Below are 25,392 nucleotides of genomic sequence, written 5' to 3' on the forward strand. Positions count from 1 at the left end.
GCATTGGGTTGGATTAGAGGTTTAGGACAAAGAATGTGCAACTGGCTTGTCGTTGTATACGTGGGCATAAAAACTTAGAAAAGAAGGAAGTGGATGCTAATAATGCATGTAATTCTGTGCAGCGTTTGTGGGGATGATGCTAACTGCACAGAGAGTGCTGGGTAAATGTTACCAGATCACAACCACCAGTAGAAAGTTCCAAAGTGGGGTGCTTGTTTTATCTCAGGAACTTTGGCCTGATGAGAATGGATTACTAGGAAAATCAGAGTGCAATTTCATTGTCCTTTCACTACAGCAGGGATGAGCTGTATATAATATATAATCCAATGCATACAGCTGGTGGGAGCAGCCCTGGCCGTCTCTTCGGAGACAGGGCTGTGTTAGCCTCAAATGAGGGGAAACCAAACAACCATGTGGAAGACTGGCTGGTAGTCATTAGAGTCATTCAGTGTTTGGGTCTCTGTGTTTCAGGGGGTGATAGGACCCATTAACAGCATATTTTTGGTTTCAGAAGCCAGAGATATTTTCATTACTAGTGTCCTCAGGCATAGACTTTTTAATTTAAAAAAAGAAAGAAAGTTCAGGATGGAAATCACCTATCACTACAGGAACGTCTCTGCAGCAGAAACACATTATAGTTTACCTGTCAATCTTAGCATCATGCGAGGTTTATTGTGAGCGTCTGGAATGAGGAAGAGGAAGTAGGGAAGAGAGGTGATGGCGGGGTTCACAAAGGAGCCTCTGGAATCACTAACACCGCGGAAAAGCTGAGGCTTAATTCCAAAGTGGTACTGAGACTTCAGTACCACTGGGGCTAATAAGAAAGCGACCATTCTGGCTCTCAGATTTTCCCTACTTCTTCCAAAGCCACAATGCCCTGCGTTTTGGACTTTTTGGGCAGGTATGATGGTAGATTCCAGCTGGCTACAGATTCTTTGTCACTCTCCCCAGCAGGAAGTGGATTTTATTTCCCTTCCCTTTGAGTCTGGGCTGGCTCTGGATCTCCTGAACCACCAGACTGCCCCAGAAGGGCACCGAGCAGTTCCAGGCCTGGCCTTTCAGAGCATGGCGGCTTCTGCTTCCTCCCTCTTGGAACACTTGTGCCGGGGACGCTCCCTCTGAGAACCCAGCTCCCGTGCTGGGACGGGGCCAAACCACACCCAGAGGCCCTAAGCCGGTATCCAGTGGCAGCCCGTGGGAAAGCCATGTAGGACATCACAGCCCAACCTCGCCCCCTGACATCCTGTGCCACAGAGGCAGGCCAGCAAAGGTCAGGCCACTCAGGAGAACCACAGAACCATGAGAGAAGATAAACTGTCCTAAGCTGCTAAGTTTTGGCATGCAGCAACAGATAACTGAAATTTAAAAACGAAAGGTTCATGAGAAGGAAAATGATCTTGCTAACCAGAGCAGAGTAACCAAGTACAGGTCAGGACACTCGCTGAGCGGAAGCAGAACTGTGTAGAACACATGACAACATCTTTATCCTTGAGCGGGTTTGACCTCAAAACTGGCTTCAGCTTCTTAGGCCTCTTTCTGATGTTCGACACAGAACATTTAGAAAAAGAAAAAAAAAATCTCATTTTAATACAGCCTCATCCCAACACGTGTGTTTCACACAGGCCTTATTTTTTAAACAGAGTTTATTGTATTTAATACATTATAAAATTTGAAAAATTGTAGGAAAGCAGCAGACTCAAACTGGAGCAACTCTAACAAGTAATAATTTCTGGCCCCTTTGCAAAACTGATCAGTTTAAAAACAAAGTAATGTTCACATCTGTGAGGCGGACAAAAAATTGTGACTTCTGTACAAACTACATTTAAAATTTTATGTCTAATGTCTTTCGAATGCAGTGTGCTCATGAGAGTTTTCTGAAGTCCTGCCGGTCCCCACCTAAAGAGAGGACATGAAACCTCCATACGCAAAATAAACTCGAGTCAAGGTGTTTTTTGTTTTTTGTTTTTTTAAAAAAAAGGAAAAAGAAAGACAAAGGAAAAGAAACGATGGATGGCTGTTGGCAATGGAAACTGTAAGGAGATGCGTCCTCACTGCTCATGGCTTGTTTATTGGTCAGGGGCCTCGGGAGGCCCAGGACACTTCACGGCCATCACAGCACCAACTGTAGCTACCACCTTTTTAAAAACATTTTTTGTTCCTTTTTTTTGCATTTCCTACCTTTTGACATATATATATATTTATATATTTTTTTACACCTTGAGGATATCACTATTCCAATTGTTCCCATATGAATACAGGTGTGGTCTCTATTGGATATAAATGTGTCTTTTTATTCATTTTAGGTCCAGGACTTGGTTTGCTGTCCCAACTGCACATAAATGTCCCTTTTTTGTTTGCGTTATTTGTTGTGTACGTTTTTTTTTTCTTTTTGCATAAGAAATCTGTCCATTTAGTCCAGAGGCTCTTGCTTTATCCGGATGACGGAGGGCACGCGGGGCGTCCTCCTCAGCTCCCGCCGCAGGACGTACTCGCTGAACTGGGACGAGTCCACTCCTCCTCCACAGGAGCCCACGATTTCAAATCCTCTCTGCTGCAACCTCTCGAGGACCTGCACGGGGCCAAGACAAGCATTGGGTTACGGGGAGACAGGTCCTCTGGCCACACACACACACCCCCCCCCCCCAAAGAAGTGTCCTGAAGTTTGAGATCTTGTGCAGCCCTGGTCACTCTTGCTCGATCCCCAAATCTCTTGAGTTCTTACTTTTATTTTTTTTATTTTTTAAATTTTATTTATTCATGAGAGACACACAGACAGAGAGAGAGCCAGAGACACAGGCAGAGGGAGAAGCAGGCTCCATGCAGGGAGCCTGACGGGGGCCTCGATCCCAGGACTCCAGTTGAGGCGGACAGGCCTCTTCGCCCTGGGCTGAAGGCAGCGCTAAACCGCTGGGCCACTGGGGCTGCCCCGAGTTCCTACTTTTAAAGGAAGAGCCTTTACGAAGACTGAAGGGCAGGAGGGAGGGAACATCGTTTCCAATACCTCGATGCGCCTTTCCATGCTTGCCTCGCACGCACTGATACATTTAATGATTACAACCACCCGGCATTGCGGGTGATCAGCCCATTTCCTACACGGGAAAACCGAGGCTCCCAGCCTGTAAGTGATAGAACTGGGTTTCCAACTCAGGTCCGTTTGGCCTCAGATGCCACGTTTCTTGCAACATGCAACGCTACCTTCTCTGCTAAAAGAGAGGATTCACATTTCAAATCTCATTTATCACTAAGATATCGTCTAGGAGATATGATAAATGATATGGCCAGACAGTGATTTTATCTGAATTTACTCAGCCAGTGATTCATTCCCAACTCACTCCCCATTGTTGAAAGCTGCCAGTACTAACTTAATATATTTTGGTTTGGAAGATGGATATCATTTCAATAGCAGAACAAATGGGCTGCTGAAGACAGTAGAGGTTTATCTACAGGTTTTCAAGTTTATGGCATCTGAAATAGATTTATTGCCCAGTGTGCATTCAGGGAGGCAAGAATAAATGCAGTGGTTATATGTTGGAAAACACATCCAAAATAGAGAGATTCTAAACTTCTCACTTAATGATCACTTCTCATAATCTCTTCAATTTTGAAATCAAATACATGACGCCAGAAAGACACTTGGGTCAGTCACCTACATGTCTGACTGTCTTAAAACCCGGAAACAACTCCTACAATCTTAGATAAGCAGAAATAGGGAAAAATTATCTAGAGCACCATTTCCTTAGAAATCCAATATATACTGGACTTGCAAATGTTCCCTAGGCTTCTGGGTAAAATTAAATTACTGCTATACCACTCTAAAGGCAAGACAACTCAATCATAACTCAAAAAAAAAAACAAGTCTGGCTCAAAATTTCTTGAGGGGGATGAAGTGAAATGTTATTAAATAACTTTCAAAATGTACTTCCTGTAAAGTGAGCTCTTACTATTTCTCTTTAAATTATTATTAGTTTGAGATGCCTGGGTGGCTCAGTGGTTGAGCATCTGCCTTTGGCTCAGGTCGGGATCCTGGAGTCCTAGGATCGAGTCCCACGTCGGGCTCCCCACAGGGAGCCTGCTTCTCCCCACCTATGTTTGCCTCTCTCTCTCTGTGTCTCTCATGAATAAAAAAGTAAAATCTTTAAAAAATTATTATTATTTGGTCGCCTACTTCTATGTGGAATGTAATTTGCTATTTTGCAAAACAGCTAACTAGAAATTGGAAAACAATGCAGGATGCTTTCTAAAAACTCAAACTTTGAATGCTGGCAAATTAAAAAAAAAAGTCCTTATGAGAACAAAATGAACATTGTACCCTGCAGCACTCTGTGTCTGTAGCTATATTCACAATGCATACGCACACCAGTCAGCAAAGGGACAGGATGAAGGAAACAATCCCTGAGCTCAAAATCAAGATGTACTTTGGTGGCAAGTCAATAAAAAGGTGAGGACCCAAGAGCCCACTCTAAGATTTCCCCAGCAAAGGCAGGGATGTAGCCCGCCAGCAAGAAAAACTCCAGTTTGCTTGGCTAAACCACTGCACTGAAAAGGATTCTTTGCCTTGATAAGGAGAGGAATTACCGAGGTAGAAGAAGCTGTGAACAATGAAGCACCTAACTCTGGTACTGTTTGTCTTGCAGTGTTGTTAGGTTGCTAAATTGTTAAGTAGGGAAATCCCGAAGCTTCCTACCCAGGCATCTGATAGAGCTAATATCATTATTCCAGATGTTATCATTATGTTATCATTATTCCATATTATTCAATGTTACCTTGATGCGGTCAAAGCTTATTTCCATGTCACGCAAATAGCCACACTCCTTGGCCATTTATTTTTATTTTTTAAAAGATTTTATTTATTTACTTGACAGAGGGAGGGAGAGAGCCCAAGCAGGGGGAGTGGCAGCCAGAGGGAGAGGAAGAAGAAGACTGTCCGAGGAGCAGGGAGCCTGATGTAGGGCTGGATCCCAGGAACCTCGGGATCATGACCTACACTGAAGGCAGATGCTTAACCGACTGAGCCACCCAGGCACCCCTGGCCATTTCTTTTTAAACATAAATTTGTAAATAGTAAAATTCCTTAAAGTTAGTGATCACTTGAGAATATTAAAATCTTTCTGGGGGTGGATGGGAGTATCAGTTCTTGTGCATCTTATCCTAAAAGCCTAGAAGACAGGTGCCTATTTTCTTGGTTGGTGGAGCAGGAAGCTAGAGTTATTGACTGTGTCATGGTCACATCAGGCTGTGTCACTGATGATCTTAATCCAGATGAAAATGTCCACATCTGATGAGACTTGAATAACTGGGAAACTTGTCAGGCATGTGAATTTATTCAGTGGCCTGAGTGGTGGGGCTGGGCTTCTGTGTGAGAGATGGGGCCCTAGGGAAGCAATGCTGTCATGGCTCTGATGGGTGCTGCCCCTCCCTCCATCTGGAGGGAAGCTGGGGTAGTTGTGTGTGGGGGACGTGAAAGGCTTTCAGAGCTTTAGAGGCTGTGATAAATAGCGGGGGCCCTGCTCAGGTACACAGGGTGGTGCGGGGTGCACCTCTGGCCCCATCCAACATAATGGCTGCCACACTGCCTAAGAGCACCTGGCTCTCTCTCCTGCGCTCCTGCGACACTGCTTCTGCCAGTGTCTCCTGCCGTTCTGTTCTCAGACATCTGTTTATAAATTTTAAAAATTATAAATAGTTGTGGAACAATCTTCAGGGGGCAGAATGGTAGAGTGGGCACTTCTAGTCTTTGAGCTGTGGGAGAGGTTTCATTGGGTCTATTCTGAACAAAATATGGGCCCATCACAATTAAGAAGAGGAATAGGGGGAAACCCCAAGCCCTTATTCCACTGACTTCAAATCGTTTTGAGTCACATAGACCTGGAGCCAAGACCCAGGTATGCCTCTACTTTCTCCTCAGCAAGACAGAGGACTCCCAGTGCTTACCTGTTCTAAGAAGACAAGGCACGTACAACACTTGGCCCAGGGCTGCCATGCATTAGTTAAGATGGTGAGCATACCCACTAGCATCTAAGGGACACATCACCTCACGTGTCATCCAAACTTCTGAATTCTATGCCTAAGTCTCCTTCTCCCATAGATTTCCCTGTCTCAGAAAATAGCAATTCCATTCATCCAGTTCCTCTGTCAACAATCTTAGTCACCCTTGGCCTCCTAGAACCCGCAGCCATTGTCAGAAACCTTGTTAGCTCTACTACACTCAAGATACTCAGGATCGGACCCTTCTCAAAGGTTGCTAACTGGATGCTTGTACCGTTTTCCATTTACTGCTAGAATATTCATTTTCAAATGTGAGTTACATCATGCCACACTTTTGCTCGAAATCCGCAAATGGCTTTCCATTTTACTCACACAAGCAAATAATTCAAAACCACAAGAAACTGAAACAAAAAATCCCAGCGTGCTTACCACTGCCCAAGAGGCAAACCACGATCTGTCCCTGGCCACCGCTGGCTTCGTGTCTCAGCACGCACTATGCCTTACTCACTTTCTTCAAGCCACATGGGCTCTCCTGATAACTCCTCAACATGCCAAGCGGACTCCTACCTCAGAGTTGTCACACCTTGCTGGTCTCTCTGCTTGGGAGACTCCATCCTCTTCTTGCTACCTGACCAACATTTCTGTTGATTACTGTTTGCTGCATTCACCCACCGCCCCCTGTGCCGCTCTCCCCCATCCCATCCTTCCTCAGAAGGTAAATTCCGTGAAAATAGAGCTATCGTTTCTTTCTTCATCTTCTAGATCTCCAGTGCTCATACCAGCATTGGGCACATAGTAGATGTTTAACAAACACCTGTGGATTGAATGAGTGCGTAGCAGGTGCACACAGTTACCTACCCAACAGAAGTGATGCCAAGTGAGAGTTTCCCAGCTCTCCGGAGGAAAGGCGCTATGTGGAGGCAAGGTTAAGTAACAGCATTAAGAGCGACATTTGATGCCACACAGTGTATGACAAGGCTATACCTGGACCGAATTGAGGTGACAGTAGCCATTCAGTGGAAACCTAATGACGTGCGTTGAGTCGTGATTCCAGCCTGCGTTGACAGAGTTACACATCACATCGCCGATCTCTGGAAACACCTCTTCTATCAAGGATTTGTCACCGCTGAGCGTGATCCTTTCTCCGAGGTCTGGGGCGACACGCACCACTAGGCACTCACAGGGCCTTGAAAAGCGACCAGTTTCTCTGTCCTGCTTCCATCTTTCCATCTCCAACAACATGGGCTGAAGCTGAAAATATTTTGCCTCTTCATATAACAAAGTGTAGTCCTGAAGGGGAAACAAAAGGTATTTCACAGTGCAAAATACAAACATGAAGCACTGAAAATGCTCACAGGTAAGGGGGTGATTTTTTTCCCCACCTCTGTTACTTCAATAATCAAATTTGTGTGTAAATATTTCACGCACAGCACATTGGTGCATGCATTCATTCAGCGATGATAAAAGGAGCTTAAGGGTATTAAGGGCCAGGTTGGCCCTATTCTAAATGCTCCCCATAAATCAAGTCCTATAACCCCCACAACCGCCCCTGAACTTGGAACCATTATTATTCCCATTGTGCAGATGAGATAACTGAGATGAGAAGGGCCGAACCCACGACTTCGCTCTTTCAGCAGAAGAGTGCCTGGGTATTTAAAATCTGTGGGATGAGAATCCTCTTTACATCCTCCCTGTGGAGCCAGGCATGGGATGCGGTGAGGGAGGCGCAGGTGCCCTATTCACGGGAGGCCCCCGCTCCCCTTCACCTTCATGGAAGCTGAGGACTCCTGTGGGAGGCAGGGGGCCACTGGAGGTGGGAGCGGGGCTGGAGATGGTGGCTGGTGGGCACCTGCAGGCCGAGTGCTGCTTTTACCGAAGTGTGGGTGCCGATCTGTGCTGGTCTGGGGGTGGTGGGTGCACAGCCCTCAGCTGCTCTCTGCGCTGCCATCCTAAAGTGAGGGAGGCCAACTAGCCCATGATCCCTGCAGGATAGATGTGCAAGAAACGAAACCCATCCCTTTCTGAAAGCACAGCCACCCATTCTATGAGCATGGTTTCTTTTTCTTTTGCCTTAAAAAAAAAAAACTACTGAATTAAAGCAGAAATCTAGCAAGCAGGTATTAAAACACACACACAAGGGGCGCCTGGGTGGCTCAGTCAGTTAAGCAGCTGCCTTTGGCTCAGGTCATGATTCCAGGGTCCCAGGATCAAGCCCCATGCAGGGCTCACTGCTCAGTGGTGAGCCTGCTTCTCCCTCTCTCCCTGCTCCTCCACTTCCCCTGCTTGTGCTCTCTCTCTCTATCTCTCAAATAAATATGCAAAATCTTTAAAGAAAAACAAATAAAGCACACATACAAGTCACTGAATGGGAGGACTAAGGAGGGGGAGGGGGAGACAGCGAGGTAGGAATGATATTAGCAAGCGGGTCAATATTATGCCTACACGTAGCTATGACCACAATCATCTCTGGGTGTGAGGCAAGTGGACACTTGTCCCAGCTTGTTAACTGAGAACATTGTAATGAGCTGACACGGGCGTGTCTGCCAACCTTCCTGGGGCTGGAGCTGGCAGGTGATGCCTGGAGCCTGGTGCCTGCAGCAGGGCCGACACTGAGAGCCCAGGGCCCGAGTGTTGCCAGACGGAGGCCCCTGCCATCTGGATGGGGTGACACGTGGAGAGGATGACCACAGGAGAACAGGTTTTAGGTGGCACTTTGCTCTTTTTCTTGCAAATTAAGCAACAAAGGCAGCAGCAGCAGCATTATTTGGGGCCTCCAGAGAAAAATGTGGAGAGGTGGGGTAAGACAGTGCCAGTGGGCCCCCAGCTGGATCTTCCACTTTCCGCGTCTAGACATCCGGGCCAGGTGAAGGTGCTGTCCCAGCCACTCAGCGCCCAGACCGCTTCTGCATCCTGCCTTCTCCCGGCAACCCCAGTCCTACAGGAGTCTGGGTTCCCCGCTGGAGAGGAGCACGGACTGGCACCTGCTTCACCTCCCGACCCGCAGGAGGTACAGTTGGCTTTGAGGTGAGAATGAAGCTGAGGAGTGGCCACTCTGAAGACAGGACAGAGACAGAACCGAGGTCCCCTCGGCCGGCTGGAGGGCAGGCGTGGGGAGACTGGGGGTTCCTCCCGGGTACCTGGGACCCCTGTGTGGGGACTGAGCTGTCTCTGAAGTACATCAGCTGTGAGTTAGCGACCTCAGTCCTGTACTTACTTGTCAAGATGACAGCTCTCAAGGAGATTTAAAAACAGCACCGACAGTCACACAAGCAATAGAAGTGAGAGCTTCTGCTACTGCTTTTTATTTTCCTCTGAGAATGAAAAATTTTAGCACAAGGAAGAATCTGGACTCCAGTGCAAATGTGTCATCCAGTCTTCAAATCTGAGGCTGCCTAGAGCAGTCTTATTGACCAACCTTGGCCCTTATGGAGGAATTCTTTCAAACACTGCTGAACAGTGACCGTTAGCCTCTGATTAGATGCTTCCAGTGACGGGAAGCTTACTACTAACAGGCCACAGCTTCGACTTTGTTGGACGCTCTGGTTAAACTTCTGTACACTTCTTGGTTAGAGTGACCCGATTTTCCCTGTAGTTCCAACTTATTCAGATTCTGCTATCTGAGGCTACAGTGATCCTGAACTTTCTTTGACACATGAACCTTTCTTACATTTGAAGATAACGGTTATGTCTTACTACCATTCAGGCTGAAAATACCCAATCTTTTCAGGTCTTTCTCATTTGTTATGACTTAGAGGTCCTTCAACATCTGCTACGTGCTTGACTTTGTCAACATACTTCTAAAACCCAAACCGGAAGTGAACCTAACATTTCAGAGGTGACCTAATGAGTGTGCTGTAAAACCTTCGCTTGGCTGGACATTCTAACCACTCTTAAAGCAGCCTGCATTCATCTCTGATGGCTGCTGCAACACTTACCACACACCACGTGGCTTAAAACCACACACATTTATTCTCTTACAGTTTTGGAAGCTGGAAGCCTAAAATGGATCATTAAGGTGGTGTTTCTTCTGGAAACTCCAGAGGAGTATCCATGCCCTTGCCTTTTTTCAGCTTGCAGAAGCAGCCTGCATTCCTCAGCCTGTGGTCCCATATCACTCTCGCCTCCACTAAGGTCATATCTTCTCTGACTCTAAGGAATCACATCCTCCTGCCTCCTCCTTTCACTTGGAAGGACCCTTGTGAATACACTGGACCCACCTGGATGACTCACAATGATCTCCCCATAGCAAGACCCTTAACTTATCACACCTGCAAAGTCCTTTCTGCCATGTAAGGTGACATATTCCTGGGCTTCCAGAAGTCATGACGCGGACATCTTTGGGGGGCCGTTATTCTGCGTACCTCCCAGCATAAGGTTGTATTAACTTTCTTGTCTGTCCTATTACCCAGCCAGTTTACATTTTGCTTCCAGTGGAGTCTCTACACCTTTCCCAAGAGCTGCTCTCGAGCTAGGTCCTCCTCTTACAGCATTTGTGAACAATTTTAAATCTCCACTATTTATCCTTCTTCAAATTGCCTACTGTGGGTTCTGAATTTGTTCCAATATAGTGAGAAAATGTGGATTCTTTCACCCAGTGCTCCGCTCTCTCATTCTTTTGTCATTTTGAACCGGATGTTCTGTTTCTGTATGTGAATCATTTCTTAAATGTAATGACAGGACAGGGCTACATGCAGGCCTTGGTTCAGGCTGATGGCTCAGGTAATAAATTAAGGTTCTGGATTCTGGCTATTTGAACAGTTATAGAGTCTATAATTCTGAGATCAACCAGTCCACAGCTGCGGCATTTTCTGGGTGTCTGGTTGAGATACCGTGTGTTTGGAGGGGCCTCCAATGGGAAGGCTGGACATGTGGGAGGGACCCAAGTCTCCCTACTGCCCAGAGATTCACTTTAATTGTTTTCCAGTCTCCTTATCTATAAAATGAGAGGAATAAATCACATTAAAGTCACTACCAGGGGACGCCTGGGTGGCTCAGGGGTTGAGCACCTGCCTTTGGCTCAGGGCATGATCCTGGGATCTGGGATTGAGTCCCGTGTCTGTCTCCCTGCAAGGAGCCTGCTTCTCCCTCTGCCTATGCCTCTGCTTCTCTCTCTCTCTCTGTCTCTCATGAATAAATAAATAAAATCTTAAAAAAAAAAAAAAGTCACTACCAGGCCCGATATTCTGAGCCTACATCCAGGGCAATGTCCTGATCCACCAGTTTGTCCACCATAACCTGAAGGTAATAAGGTTGGCAGGATGGGGCTACAAATCCCCTATGCCGACTCTAAATCCTCAACACTTTCTTTTTCCCTCTGAGTTCACAAGCCACATGGGTAATCCACCCTGAGGTCCGGCCATGGACTGACAGAGAGCCTCCCTGTATGGTGCTGATCATGTTCATCACTCCCTGCTCTTGGAAAAATAGGGAAACACTGGCCCTTATCAGACTTGTGGCCTGCTCAGTGATTGCTCCAGGATCCTGCCAGTGGTTTTTAATGTGTAGGTTAAAGGGATCGCCTGAAGGTCATCGTATGCCCTGGGATGTATCTCAGGGGCCTAGCTTTGAGCTACCTCAGGCCACCAGGTCCTCTTGCCCATCTCTACTCGACCATCTGGCTCCATCTCTTCCTTTACTATGTCATTCCTCCTGGTGTCTGGGCACAGTGCCGTCTGCGTGGGGGCAGCAGACGCTGGGGAGTAGCCGAGCACCCAGGCTCCACTTGGCCATCGCCCCCACCGAGGCCGACTTACCTCCCAGCATCTGCCAGCTCAAGAATTAAAAAGGCCCTTCTTGTTGGTGTTACCATTTTCTGCATGGTTAAGCTCACACTGGCCATTGGTTTTCTTGGCAGGTTCCTTTATATTCATCTTTCTCTACTTCCTAACACACGCTTCCAGTCTTAGCTTGTCAGAGAACCAGTGCCCCCGGCTGCCTTCCTTAGGAACCTCGTCCTCCTTCCCTTCCTCAATCAGCATCAGTTAATTTTATTGTCTAAATCCCATATATTTTAGAGTTTATCAAGTTTCTCTTTAGAACTCTCTGACCTTGTGCTTGTTTCCTTCTGCTCTCTGAATCTTTTGAAATCGTCTTTCCTTACATCCTGGTTCCTATCTGGCAACACCCACTGTTCCTTTCTTTGGCTTTTACAACCTCTAGACAACTCAGTCTCTTATCCCCAAGGTATGAGGTAGAAATCAGCAGAACTTTATGGGGCAGCAGCAGAAGGTTTGGCTCTAGATTTTTTTTTTCTGTTCTTTCTTTCTTTTTTTTCTTTTCTTTTTTCTTTCTTTCTGATTTTATTTGCTTATTTGAGAGAGGGTAAGAGAGCATGAGTAGGGGGAGGAAGGGATCAGAGGCAGAGGGAGAAGGGGAGAGAAAATCTCTCAAGCAGACTCTGAGCTGAGTGTGGAGCCTCACACAGGGTTCGATCTCAGGACCCTGAGATCATGACCTGAGCCGAAACCAAGAGTCAGACACTCAACTGACTGAACCATCCTGGTGCCCCTGGCCCCAGATTTTCTTTTGAGGGAAATGAACCCAAAGCATCCACATTTGCTTTCGGCAAAGCAATTCCAGAATATACTAGACACCATCACTCCTCTGCCCTAGCTTCTGTGCCAGTTTTATCTTCTCCAATTAAGAAAGCATCATTCACATTTCTTGCTTAGCTTGCTTATCATATCCAGATAAAGGAAAACAGATTATTTAGACCTATTATCATGTTTAAATAATTTTAAAATCCTAGAATACATATTTTTAAAATAATTTTTTGGGGAGATTTACAGTGGTTTTTTTGAGGCATAGAAATATCAAGATCCCATTTTATAGACAAATACATTGAGCTTTGCTAAGACCCCAGAGATAGGTACATGGAACAAGAAGGAAAATATGGGTAAACTCCAAAATGCAAATTGACCATGTTTCAAAAGCTTACTTCTTGATTAAATATCTGGAAATCAGAAAACATCTCCCTAGAAGAAGAAAAGGGATATAGACCGTGTATTGGTTTCCAATCGCTGCTGTAAGAAATTACCACATATTCGGTTGCCTTAAAACAACACAGAGTCACTCTTGTAGTTCTGGAGGTCAGAAGTCTGAGGTGGGTCTTAGGGCTAGCTAGCATCAAGCTCCCCGCGGGACTGCCTTCCTTCAGAAGCCTGTAGGGGACAATGGCTTTCCTTGCCCTTCTCAGCATCCAGAGGCTGCCTGCATTCCTTGGCTTGTGGCCAACAATCACAATACTTCCTTGATCACATCTTCTCTGACTCTGACCCTGACCCTCCTCCTTCTCTCTTTCACTTATAAGGACCTTTGTGATTCCACTGGCCCACCTGGATTATCCAGGATAATCTCCCCATTTCAAGACTCTTAATCACATCTGCAAAATCCCTTTTGCCACATAAAGTAATATATTCTGGGGATTAGAATGTGGACCCCCTTGGGGGTCATTATTCAGCCTGCCACACACATTTACTGGTTTCACCGAATAGTTAAGAGGTTTATTTAACTTCTAATGGCCTTGAAGTTTTACACAGTAGTTGGCACATCCTTGCATTTAAAAGGCAACTCAGTCAGTTGTTCATTTTAAAATCCATTCATGTGCCAGACACTGTGCTAGACTTTACACCATGGGGACAAAGAGGGATTTCCTCTGGGGAATGCATCCAGGTCGTCCCAGGAGTTCCCAAGCAGTGCTTAGCTCTCCAGAAGGTAGGGTATGTACATCAGGGGACCCACAAGGCAGGGGCACTGAGAAAACGAGGAAAATGAAGAACTTTATAGTTTATATTTCAAAAATAGACTCCAGGTAGTAGTCTTGAAAAAAGAAAAACCATATCTGCAGGATTTAACTTCCTTTCATTTTAAAGTTTTTCAGATTTTTTTGTTTCTTTTCTTTGCTTTCTTCTTCTTCTTCTTCTTCTTCTTCTTCTTCTTCTTCTTCTTCTTCTTCTTCTTTTTTTGGTGAGAGGTGGGTCACCATAGTTTTTCCAGTATTTCAGGTCTGGGGTGTCTAAAATTCTTAATTTCCCTGGCTCTGCAATACTTTTTTCTTTAAGAGGACTTGATATTTTTATAGCAGTTTTAGGTTCATAGTTAAAATTGAGGGGAAAGGGACTCCTGGGTGGCTCAGTCAGTTAAGCTTCTGACTCTTGGTTTCTGCTCAGGTTGTGATCTCGGGGTCATGAAATGAAGCTCTGCTTGGAGTTCTATGCTCAGTGGGGCTCTTCCCCTGCCCCCCACCCAATTGCTTTCTCTTTAAAAATGAACAAAATAAAATCTATAAATAAATAAATGAATAATAGAGGGGAGAGTATAGATATTTCCCATACCCTGCTCCCCACACATGCACAGTCTCCTCATTATCAACATCTCCCACCATAGTGGTGCATTTGTTAGAGCTGCTGAACCTACACAATCACCCAAAGCCCATGATTTATACTGGAATTCACTTTAGCCCTTGTGCGTTCTTTGGGTTTGGGCAAATGTACAACGGACATGGACCCACCCGTTACCATACCATACAGGGTAGTTGCACTGCCCTAAACTCCTCTTTGTTCTTGCCATTCATCCCTCTCACCCCCTAACCTCCTTTCTTTTCTTCAAAGCCCAGAAAGACTGGCCCACTTACTCCTTTTCCTCTGCCACCATGTGAAACTTCTGGCCAGGAGGCCTCCTTCCCCTCCAGCAGCACCAACTGCCTGCTTCTCCTGACTATTCTTGTTTTTCTGGGGGGAGGATATCCAGCCGAGATTTATCCTGATGGCTAGGGAAGGAACCAGAAGCAGCGGCAAGGTGTCCCTTCTCTACCTGACCATGGTCTCCATCCCCCATTGCCTCCAAATCTCCTAGAGAAAGGTAAGGTGTTAATGACGGGGTGTTTGTGGCAGCATTGGGGAGCGGATCACTCTGCATTTTGAAGCCACACCCTGCCTTGGCAAGTCCCCTGAATACTAACTGCAGGAGTTGGGCCCGATGTGTAGAGTGGGGCATGGGCAGGGGCTAGAGATGCTATCTGAGATGGTGCCCAGACTGTTGGCTGGCTGTTCCACCTGCCTCCCAGTCCTCTTTGGTTGCTATGGCTAGCCTTGCCTCTAAGGGAGTGTCTTTGGGAGAGGGAGAGAAGTGGCCCTGGGCAGGGGTACTGGGAGTAATAATCCCTGCACCAGAGACGCAAATACTAGGAGGCAGCAGCTGAGACCATGACTGGAGCAGCCACCCTAAGTGGCCACTCTCCTGGGTCCCAGAGAAGAGGTTTCTTGGGGGTCTACCCGGCTCACCACTCTGTCTTCTCTGGAGTGAGTGCCTATAAGCCATGTTTGCTTGCCACAGCTGATTGGCTAAAGCATAAGCACGGGAGCCACTTGAGCCAATTAGATGATCTCTGTACAACCAAGGAAGGGGAAGGAAACCCAGGGCATTGTTGGAGCAGAGCCACAGGCCTCACTCCTGAAAGCCCCAAATTCCCACGACTGAGGTCCTCAGAATTGCCCTGGTATTTCCACCTCTGAGAGAATGCTCCTGCTAATTCTATGAGATAAGCTAGTATCCTTCCCATAAAAACTTCCTTCCTCTCTTTCTGGTTTTCAACTAGGGCTGATTTTGACCTTAGATGACGTTTAGCAAAGTCTGGAGACATTCTGGGTTGTCATAAACGAGAGAGGGGGTTGGTGCTACTGGCTTGCAGTGGGTGGAAGCCAGGGATACTGCACAACATCCTATGATGCACAGGATAGCCCTGCCACAGATAATTTATTTGGCTCAAAAGGTTAATAGTGCAAGATGAGAAACTCTAAGCTTGACCGGGGTCATTCTTGTTGCAACCTAAGGGACACAGAAGTCACCCTGATTGATGGTCAGTCCTAGCATCATTAACGAATGTGCTAGCATTCGAGCACATATGATTACTAACATGATGTAATATGAAGTGCACAATATCACTAGAGATGTATTCTCACCAAAATGTTTAATCTAAACCCGTCGGGCCTTCAGACATGACTTGCAGTTTACAGGCAATCAGAGGCTAGAGTAGTGAACTAAACTACACAGGACAAGGCAGCCAGACAAATCCAGAAGGGGGGCATTCTGCGGGGCACCTGGCCCAGTTTCTTCAGCAAGTCGGCACCATATGAAAAGTGACAGACTATGCTAGGTAATAAAAGGAAGGAACATAACTGGATTCAATATGTGCTCTTACAGCAGATACCATCCTGGGAAAAACATCTGCAAAGGACATTTTGGGGTCAACCTGGGAAATGTGAATATGGTTCCAGTGTTAGAGAAAATTAGATTTTATTGAAATAGGAAGGTAGAGATTATTGTCTGAAATAAGGATAGGAAAAGATCCAGAAGGCCATGTGTGTGCTAAGGTTTTTCACTTGGCAATCTCCGAGGGGTGGGAACATGGGGTTTAAACTTTTTTTGCCTGTATATGTTTTCAAATTTTTTACAATGTGCATAAAGGTTATTAGAAATAACTAATACATTTTTAAACTTAAGGCAGGGATAGATAAGTTGTGGGCTGTGTGTTAGTGAATTTTTCTAAATCTAGGAAGGGTAGTCATCAGAGACTATAAAAGATGCTAGCAACAGAGGACACTGACCAAAGATGCTCAGAATAAAAGGCTAGAAAAATGTAATTTTTTTGTGGTTCCCCATGAAAAAGGGAATCAAAGCTCTGGACACTTGGTGTACTGGGAATCACAACTCTGTGTGTGTGTGTGTGTGTGTGTGTGACCACCTGTCACAGAACACACACACACAACACAGAAAACAGAGCAAAGATGAACAAGTCAGTGTCACTGAGAGGAGGGGAGAATGAAGGGAAGGAGGACAGTCATCTCCATAATATAACAGCGCAGGGAAGTTCTACAATCACTTATTAGAGAATAGATTCCGATGGCTTTCAGAGGGAGGAGGGCATAAGCAGCTGCCACTTCAATGGTGTTGTGAAATATGAAATTATCTAAGTTGCTAAGTGGGTATCCAGCTCAGACAGCACATTTGCAAGATGGCATTTCAAGGGGTGTAGGACACTGTGACGTCAACGTTGCACACATTGGCTCAACCTTGCATTGAATAACTGGAAAGGGAAGCCAGAAATCAAGGAACTCTTTCCCTGGCAAACCCAGTTAAGGCAGATTCTCTCCTCATGCCATGTCCCCTCTTCCAAGTCAGGAAATCGACTTGGATGAGGAACACAACACAACTTGGGTTGTTCGGGGATGGGCAGTCTGAGGGCTCCTCTGCATGCACGTCCGTATTTGTGGTCGGCACAAGCTGCTTCAATCCCACCATCAGCCATGGGAGCTGAATGGTCACTTTGGCTTGCATTCTCCCCCTGCTGCTCCTCTAGGTTCCAGAACACCCTGTCATGGACGTACAGCCTGTCGCCCAGAGGGAAACATCTGTGGGAAACATCTCAGGGCCTTGAGAGACGAGAATTTCACTTGACAAGCTTTTTGTCCTTTTTTTGTCTTTTTTGGCTACAGCTAAATCCTTGGCCAATTAACAGGTATGTTTTGCACTTGGAACTGATAGATAGCACATCTTACAGGGCTCTGGCATCCTCAGGGAGCTCGAAAGGTTCAGGCAACCATCCCCATCCTAGCCCAGTGGGTGAAGCCTCAGGGGACTGTCCTCCGGGATCAGCCAGAGCTTAACTTCTGTGAGGAAGTCCATCTCTCAGCATCTAACTTGGATGCTCTTGAAGAAAAAGAATAACACCTGCTACATTTAAATATGTTCGAAATACCTAGCTCCATTTCTGGAACATACTGCAACTCACAACAAATGGCTGTTATCATGTACTAACTGTAATTCCCCATCAGTTGTTTTGTATTTCCAGGAATCTGTATCTTTTTTAATCATGAGATTACAAATTAATATTTTACCCTCATAAGTTGCTTAGGATGATGGTATTATACACACGTTTTATATGTGCCCTTTTGTCCTATAAATTAGTGTCCTGCCCACTTACATTTAGCCTCTGGCTTCCTGTGGCTTTTGACCCTTTTCTGCCATATTTAAGGTAATTAATACTAAGTAATTATTATGTGCCCAGCACACAATGTCCTTTAGAATAATATAAAAATGTCCCTGCCTGAGACTCTTACAAAGTAGAGTGTCCTGATATATACATAAGATCTCCAGTTTGAATGTAAGCAAGTATATGACCGGGTATGGGGTAGGAATCAGAATCTGGTTTGAATGCGGGACTCATTTCATTCATTTATGTATCCATCCATGCATTCATTCACTCATGCCATAAATATTCACATGCTTAGTATGTGCCAGGGCTGAGCTAGTGCCACAGTCACTGCTGGCCAGCTTCCCCAACAGCTATTCCCAGCCCCTATCCCCTGCTCATTTTTCTCTATAGAGGCTAAAAAAGAAAAATATCCCTTTCTAGCCAATGCCCTCTAAAGGGAAAGTCTACTGGGGAATTTTCTGACAAGGACAATATCTTGTGAGTTAAAAAGGCTTTCACCTATTTTTTTTTCTGCCTTGAATGAGGAGGTGATGCCTGGGGCTGTGGCAGGCACTTTATGACCTTGAGGGGACAAGTGCGAGGCCAAAACGTCAACACTAAAGATGGAAAAGCAAACAGACAGAGAGTTCTGGTCCTTGAAGACACCACTGGGCACATACCCCTGTCAGTAACAGGCTTCCCTCTTCAGCTATTCATGGACCTCTGATTTCTAATGTGAGAAAAGAAAAACAAATCTCCATTAATTTAAGGAGATTATGTATTTCCAAGAAGTATCTGGAAGGTACTACGGATTAATCTCCATTAATTTATTTTTATTTTTTCCATTAATTTAAGGTGTATTCCAACACCTGCTGCCGAAAGCACGTGTAACCAACAGTTGGGTATACAGTGCTACACAATGGAGATAAATAATTACAAATGTACTGTGTGTGACCATGGGGAGAATCTCAGGGTACAGGCAAACCTAAGCTGGACTAGGCAGGGATGGCTCAACAATGAATACAATGAGCCCTAACGACAAATAAAGGCCAAGAAAAGAGCATTAAATAGATCGGTCTCTTTGAAGAGGGCAAGAAGACGGTGTGCTTGTGGAAGTAAGAAAAGTCCTGTAGGGCATATGTGCAGAGGAGAGTCCAGTGGTGGGGAGCAGGGCGGGTGGAGCCTTCTGGGCCTCATAGACTCTGACAAGGATGTACTGCTTTGCTCTGTGAACAATGAATGGGAAGCCTCTGTAGAGTTGTAAGCAGAAGCAAGTCATGATAACACCATTTTTTTTCAAAAAGTGTTCCTTGGTGAGGGATGGGTTAGGAGACAGGGGAGGAGGGAAAAAGGCAGAAGAGTAGATCTATTAAAGAGCAACAGGAGGGATCCTTGCCATGATGGAAATGTTCTGTGCCTTGATTATATCAAGGTCAATATCCTGGTTGTGCTGTTGTACTATCATTTTGCAAGATGCTACTATTGGGCAGAATTGGGTAACATAGGATCTATTATTTCTTATAACTGCCTGAGCATCTCCCATGATCTCAAAATAAAAAATCTAATAAGAAAGTGTGTCCCCGGTTTCGACATGGAGAGTGGATGAGAGGGGGAAAGGGTGGGAGAGGTAAATCAATTATGAAGCTGCTCCAAGTCATCCAGAGAGCTGAGCCTTGGATAGGGAGGTGGGATGAGAAGAATGAATTGATTCAAGAAGTATCTGGAAGGTACTATGGACTAGCTCACTGATGGATGGTGTGTGGCAGGTGAAGAAGAGGACAAAGTGCAGAATGACTTCCAGGTTCCTGCCCAGAGCTGGCAGGTGGATTCTGACATTTCTTACACAGATGGGACGCAAAGCCAGAGAGTAGGTTCCATGGTGGTAGTAGGGTTGGGGAGGTAGGCACGGCCAGCTCATGACTGGGCAGCTTGAGGAGCCAATGAACTCTCCACGAAGATTCTATTCTGAGTAGTCATTTGGAAATGCAATCCCCTTAAAATAGAACTAAAAGTGAAACTTCCTCCCTTCACCCTCTTTCTAATTTCACTGCCTTCCTTCTATGAAAACATGAGCGATTAGGAAAATGTTGGCCTCCCTACCCGTTGCCATATCACACTTTCAGCCCTTCTTTTTCTACTCGCTCTCTGACATGGGAAGAAGTCCAGATCTGACTGGTGAACACCTGACATCCCAGGTGCCAGGGCTGATTACCGGCTGGGGCCACTGCTAAAGTTTGTGCCCATTTACAGCAGGCCCCTCGCCCCCTTCTCTCACTCCCTATGCCCAATGCAGAACTCAGCCCCACTTCCTGTCTCCACACGGACTAGTGCCTGCTTTCTAATAGCAGTCTGGACTTTCTTCCTAGCTTCTGCTCTGCCTGCAGCTGGTGTGAGGCCTGCTGCCTAAACTGGCCAGCCTTCTCTGTCCATGTCTGAACAGGTATGTCCCCAGGTTTACACTGAGGGCTGCAGGTAGGAGACCTCCCTTTGGACTCTGCATAAGATGCTTGCCAGGGAGTGAAATGGTGTGAAGGGAAGGCAGGAAAGAGGTTGGAAAGTTGGCACAGAAAAAAAATTTAACACATTGAAAATTACCCTTGCAAACCCTCCAGGAAGGTGCCATCTGAGAAACAGATTCCCAATATGTTTTCCTTCCTGAGTTGGAAGAGCTCACCACTGATAAAGTATCTTACTTCCATAGGATCCTATGTTGCACAAACCAGCTTCATATGTGTCTTTTGAGCCTGAATGACCCTCAGCACCGTCAGAGGCACACTCTGGGAGGCCCCTGGTCATCGCCACTAGCTGGGGAGCCACGGGGTCACACACCACCACAGGCTGGTTCCAGGGCTGCCAGGAAGTGTCCAATGTGAGCTGCAGGTCTGCCTCTTTCTTTCCCATTTTCTCACCAAGTGTATATACTTGACAGGTGTCCCACTGCTCAAAATCCTGAAGGAGAGGATGAACGCAGGCCCCCTGAATCCCTATTAATTTTGGATCTAATTTTCTAGATTTTTGTGTATTTATGCACACATACACATAGTTTTTTACACAAATATGAAAATGACTATGCACCTTCTGCAACTTAGTATTTTCACTGAATGATAAAATCATGGTGATTCCCCACCCACCCTGCCAGCTGCTAGCTAATGGAGCTATTGGTAAGTATGTGCCATTGCTGAGCATTTTTTTTTTTAGTTGTGTCAAGTTTTTGCTATTACAAATAATATGACCACAATAAACATCCCATGTACATTTATCTTTGCATATTTATGAAACTATTTCTAGAAAATAAAGAGACTCTGAATTGCTAGATCAAAGAGTATGTACGGTTGAAAATTTAAAAACTGCTGAATTGCCCTCCAGAAATGTTTATTCCCAACACAACGTATATCCCCAACACTGTATGTTACCAATTTCTTACTTTTTGCCAGTCTGATAGATAAAAAGGGGTATCTCCATTTTTGTTTCTTTGATTCTACAGAGATTAAATATCTTTTCAAATGTTTATTGGCAATTTCTATATTCTTCTTTGGGAGATTTTTGTTTCTATCTCATAATGTTTTCCATTGGGTTGTTTATATGTTTCTTATAGATTTTATTAGCTCTATTAATGATAATAATCTTTTATTGCAAATATTTTCTGTAGGCTAACACTTTATTTGCATGTGGTGTCTTTCATTCAACTTTTTTCTTTTAAAGGCTACGTCTGGGTATTCAGTCTTCCTTAGGTAGGCCCTCTCTGCCTCAAAATTATACTTTCAGAAATTCCTTTATTTTTTTTTCTGATATTTTGTATAGTTTTAATTTTTATGTTCATTTATGGAATATCTATGAACTTATGATAGGAGATAGGGCTTTGGCTTTACATTTTTTCCAAATGTCTCTGTGCCAGCTATCTCAGTGCCAGTTACTGATTGTTCCTTTGTTTTCCCACTGATTGAAATACCACCCTTATAATATATCAGATTCCTTATACACACATCTGTCTCCAGACCCTATGCTCCTCCACCGATCTATCTGTCAAATTCAGCTCAGATGGGATCACACTTTTGAATTACTCTAGCTTAGGTGCCTGGGTGGCTCAATCGATTAAGCGTCTACCTTCGGCTCAGCCCATGATCCCAGGGTCCTGGGATCCAGCCCCTCTTTGGGCTCCTTGCTCAGCAGGGTGCCTGCTTCTCCCCTCTCCCTCTGTCTACTGCTCTCCCTGCTTGTGCTCTCTCATTCAGATACATAAACAAAATCTTAAAAAAAAAAAAAAAAAAAAGAATTACTCTAGGTCTATAGTAAGTTCTTATGTCTTATAGGATGCATCCACCACAGCCTACTATTACCACCACTATTATCATCCATAATAATTTATTTAGCTAGTCTTTTTAAAAAAATTTAGCTAGTCTTAAGCTTTGTTTCTTCTTCTTCTTCTTTTTAAAGATTTTATTTATTTATTCATGAGAGACACAGAGAGAGGCAGAGACATAGGCAGAAGGAGAAGCAGGCTCCCTGCAGGGAGCCCAATGTAGTACTAGATCCCAAGACCCCAGGGTCATGACCTGAGCCAAAGGTAGACGCTCAACCACTAAGCCACCCAGGTGCCCCAAGATTTGTTCCTTCTATGTAACCTTTATATATGGATCAAATTTCATTTAAAAAAAATGTATGACTTAAATGGGTTTGTGCTGAATTATCATCTGGGGACAGGTGACATCTTAACAGTACTGAGGCTTCCCATCTAGTAACACAAAATTTCCCTTCATTTATACAATCTTCTCTTATACTTTATGTAGAGATTTGCAGTTTTTTATTTTTTTAAGTTTTTTTTTTTTTTTAATTTATTTATGAGAGACAGAGAGAAGGGCAGAGACATAGACACAGAGAGGACTCTGGGATCAGGCCCTGAGCCAAAGGCAGACACTCAACCACTGAGCCACCCAGGTGTCCCAAGATTTGCAGTTTTTTAAATCAGACTTTGCCCATTTTTTGTTAGGTTTGCTCCTAGGTATTATAAATTTTGTTGTTGTTGTAAGTGGTATATCTTTCCATTATATCATATGACTGGCTCTTGCTAACTTGTAGGAAAGCTATTGATTGAAATATATTGATCCTGAATGTAGAGGCCTTAATGAGTTCTTCATTAGTTCTAACAGTACTTAGCTGATTCTTTAGAATCTATTTAGAGAATATTAACAGCTGCAAAGATTACATTTTTGTATTATTTCCTTCTAATATTAACACTTTCCGTTTGTTCTTCTTGTCTGATTCCACTGCCTAGAGTTGCGATCACAGTGTGAGACTAACACTTGTTACTCACTTCAAAGAGAACAATCTAAAATTTTACTGTTGAGTATAAAGCATGCTTTGACATCTGAGAGAATAAGTCTATTAAGCTAAGGAGGTTTCCTTTTATTTTCTACCTTACTAAGACTTAGCAGAAGCTTTGAATTTAATCAACTTATTTTCAGTGTGTTAAAATAAATGATGATTCAGTCTTTAAATAAAATCAGTCCTCTTTTGGTCACATCAAACTTTAATGACCATATACTCTATTTCATGAAGACAGTATAAACATGTCAGAGACCTCTGATGCCATTAGAGTTGGTAAATGTTAAAAATGTAAGAGCTTGAAATATTTAGGGGGGAGCACATCAAAACAAATCACATATTTATGCTATTGGTAATTTAACGTGAATCCCTCACCTTGAAATCATCAGGAATGAGGAGTTTTGATGTTCGTAGAAAATTCAAGATATATCTGAACATCTGTCCATCTCTGTCAATGAAATAATGCTGTTTGAGACTGTCCAAAACAATGGGCTCTGTACCATCAAAAAGTCTTCCGATTCTGTGATAGAAAAGAGGGAACAGTGAAAACAATTAGAATCAATTGTTTGGCCGCTAAAACTAGGAGCTACCATTTTTGTGTCACTGTCAAAGGTAGCCGTTTCAAAGATGGCAGTTAGGAAAAATCACCCGTTACATAGTTATGGTTCTCTGAGAAGTACTAGTCCTTGCTTGATAAATATTTCAGGACCAGACAATTCAAAATAGTCTCAGGCTTTCTCAAGTAAATCCTTTTATTCACTGTCTGTTACCTGTAAAGAAAATGTCCCTGACATGGTGATTATGGCTAAGTGCTGTCACTGTGATGGAAGAGCATGCCTTTCCCCTGGGTTACTTAAAACCACCTTCTCTGCTACTTTTTAAAAAATGTTATTGCTCCAAAGTGTCTTTTAAACAGATTCTACAGAGAAAGCAATTTCATTTTTAAGAAATCTGTTTTCTGAGCTTTCCCTACCCATGAATCACAAACTTCCCAAAAATAAAGCAATGCCTATATGCTAACATCTACATTTAATTATAGAAAGAATCATTGAAAATATCACTTGTCTAGGAAAATATGTTTTCCATTAACAATATACAGTCTAGTTTCTTAGTTCTCAGCAAAAATCATTTCTAACAGCCAGGCATCATTTTAAAAAATAAATATGTTGACCAGCCCAAAAATATGACCTAGTACTGGAACATGAGTGGCTACAGGTAATTTTTTAAAAAACAGGAATCCACAATATGTTTTTCCCATTTGTAGAGTTAACATTTGAACAGTTTACTATAGTTAAAGCATCCCGCATCCATTTGTTATCATTTATCCCTTTAAGGATGGCTGAACCTACATATTTTAGGATATATTCAGTTAATAGAAAGTGGTCACATCTGTACCATAAACAAGTAGACAGCTGACTAATGACAAACAAATATCCTATATCAGAAAATAGAATTTACACACTAGAAATCACTTCCTTGACGAAGAGGTGCACTGCACTTTTTATTAACAGTGTAGGCAGGCAAATGGCTCTATTTCTTTATGAAAAGCTTTCTTTGGGACTCCTACTAAAGTCTATCTCTGATATGGAACATCATTTTATTGATTGAAGGCAATTTTGAAATCATAAATTTTCTCATCTTCTGTTGAAATGTGGCAGAGGTAATGGTAAGTCAATAATTTCACCCCTCCTAAAATACAAAAAAAAACCCAAACCCAACAAATAGAGAAGCAGCTCCTCCTCCCCCCCCCCCCCCCCCAAAAAAAGAAAAGCTTGGGATTTTGTTTTATAAAAATTCTTAAAAGATAACTAGAAAACTCACATCCCACCCGTAAGTGCAAAGAACAAAGCAACTTACTGCAGTCAGGTCCTATTTCTAAAACTCAGTATATTATTCTCAGCTAATGTTTGTGTCCAACTTTCCATGAATTGAGGGTGGTGATTCACTATTTGTTCCTTCCACAATTTTACCCAAGGTGTGGGGCTCCCAACCATTCTAGCACTCTTTCACTGAATGCAACCTTGTCATTCATTTCCATTAACATATCAATCAAACAGGCTACAGAAAGAGGCAGTGAAACTAAAATACACTTAGTCACTTATTTAGAGTGTTTC

At 44.1% G+C, this 25,392-nt stretch overlaps 1 protein-coding gene across 3 annotated transcripts in view; it reads right to left on the bottom strand.

Annotated features, from left to right (window-relative positions):
- Positions 1-1,625: 1,625 nt before the first annotated feature.
- Positions 1,626-25,392, bottom strand: part of KCTD1 (potassium channel tetramerization domain containing 1) — a 183,375-nt gene continuing 159,608 nt past the window's right edge. For all 3 annotated transcript variants that reach the window (XM_072732104.1, XM_026006504.2, XM_072732102.1), the window contains exons 3-5: positions 23,654-23,798; positions 6,970-7,275; positions 1,626-2,569 (exon numbers count right to left, since the gene is read on the bottom strand). In XM_072732104.1, coding sequence (XP_072588205.1) covers positions 2,411-2,569; positions 6,970-7,275; positions 23,654-23,798 — 610 coding nt within the window. In that variant the 3' untranslated portion in view covers positions 1,626-2,410. The remainder of the gene's footprint in view (positions 2,570-6,969; positions 7,276-23,653; positions 23,799-25,392) is intronic.

The sequence above is a fragment of the Vulpes vulpes genome, chromosome 13 (assembly GCF_048418805.1).
Source record: "Vulpes vulpes isolate BD-2025 chromosome 13, VulVul3, whole genome shotgun sequence".
NCBI classification, from domain to species: domain Eukaryota; kingdom Metazoa; phylum Chordata; class Mammalia; order Carnivora; family Canidae; genus Vulpes; species Vulpes vulpes.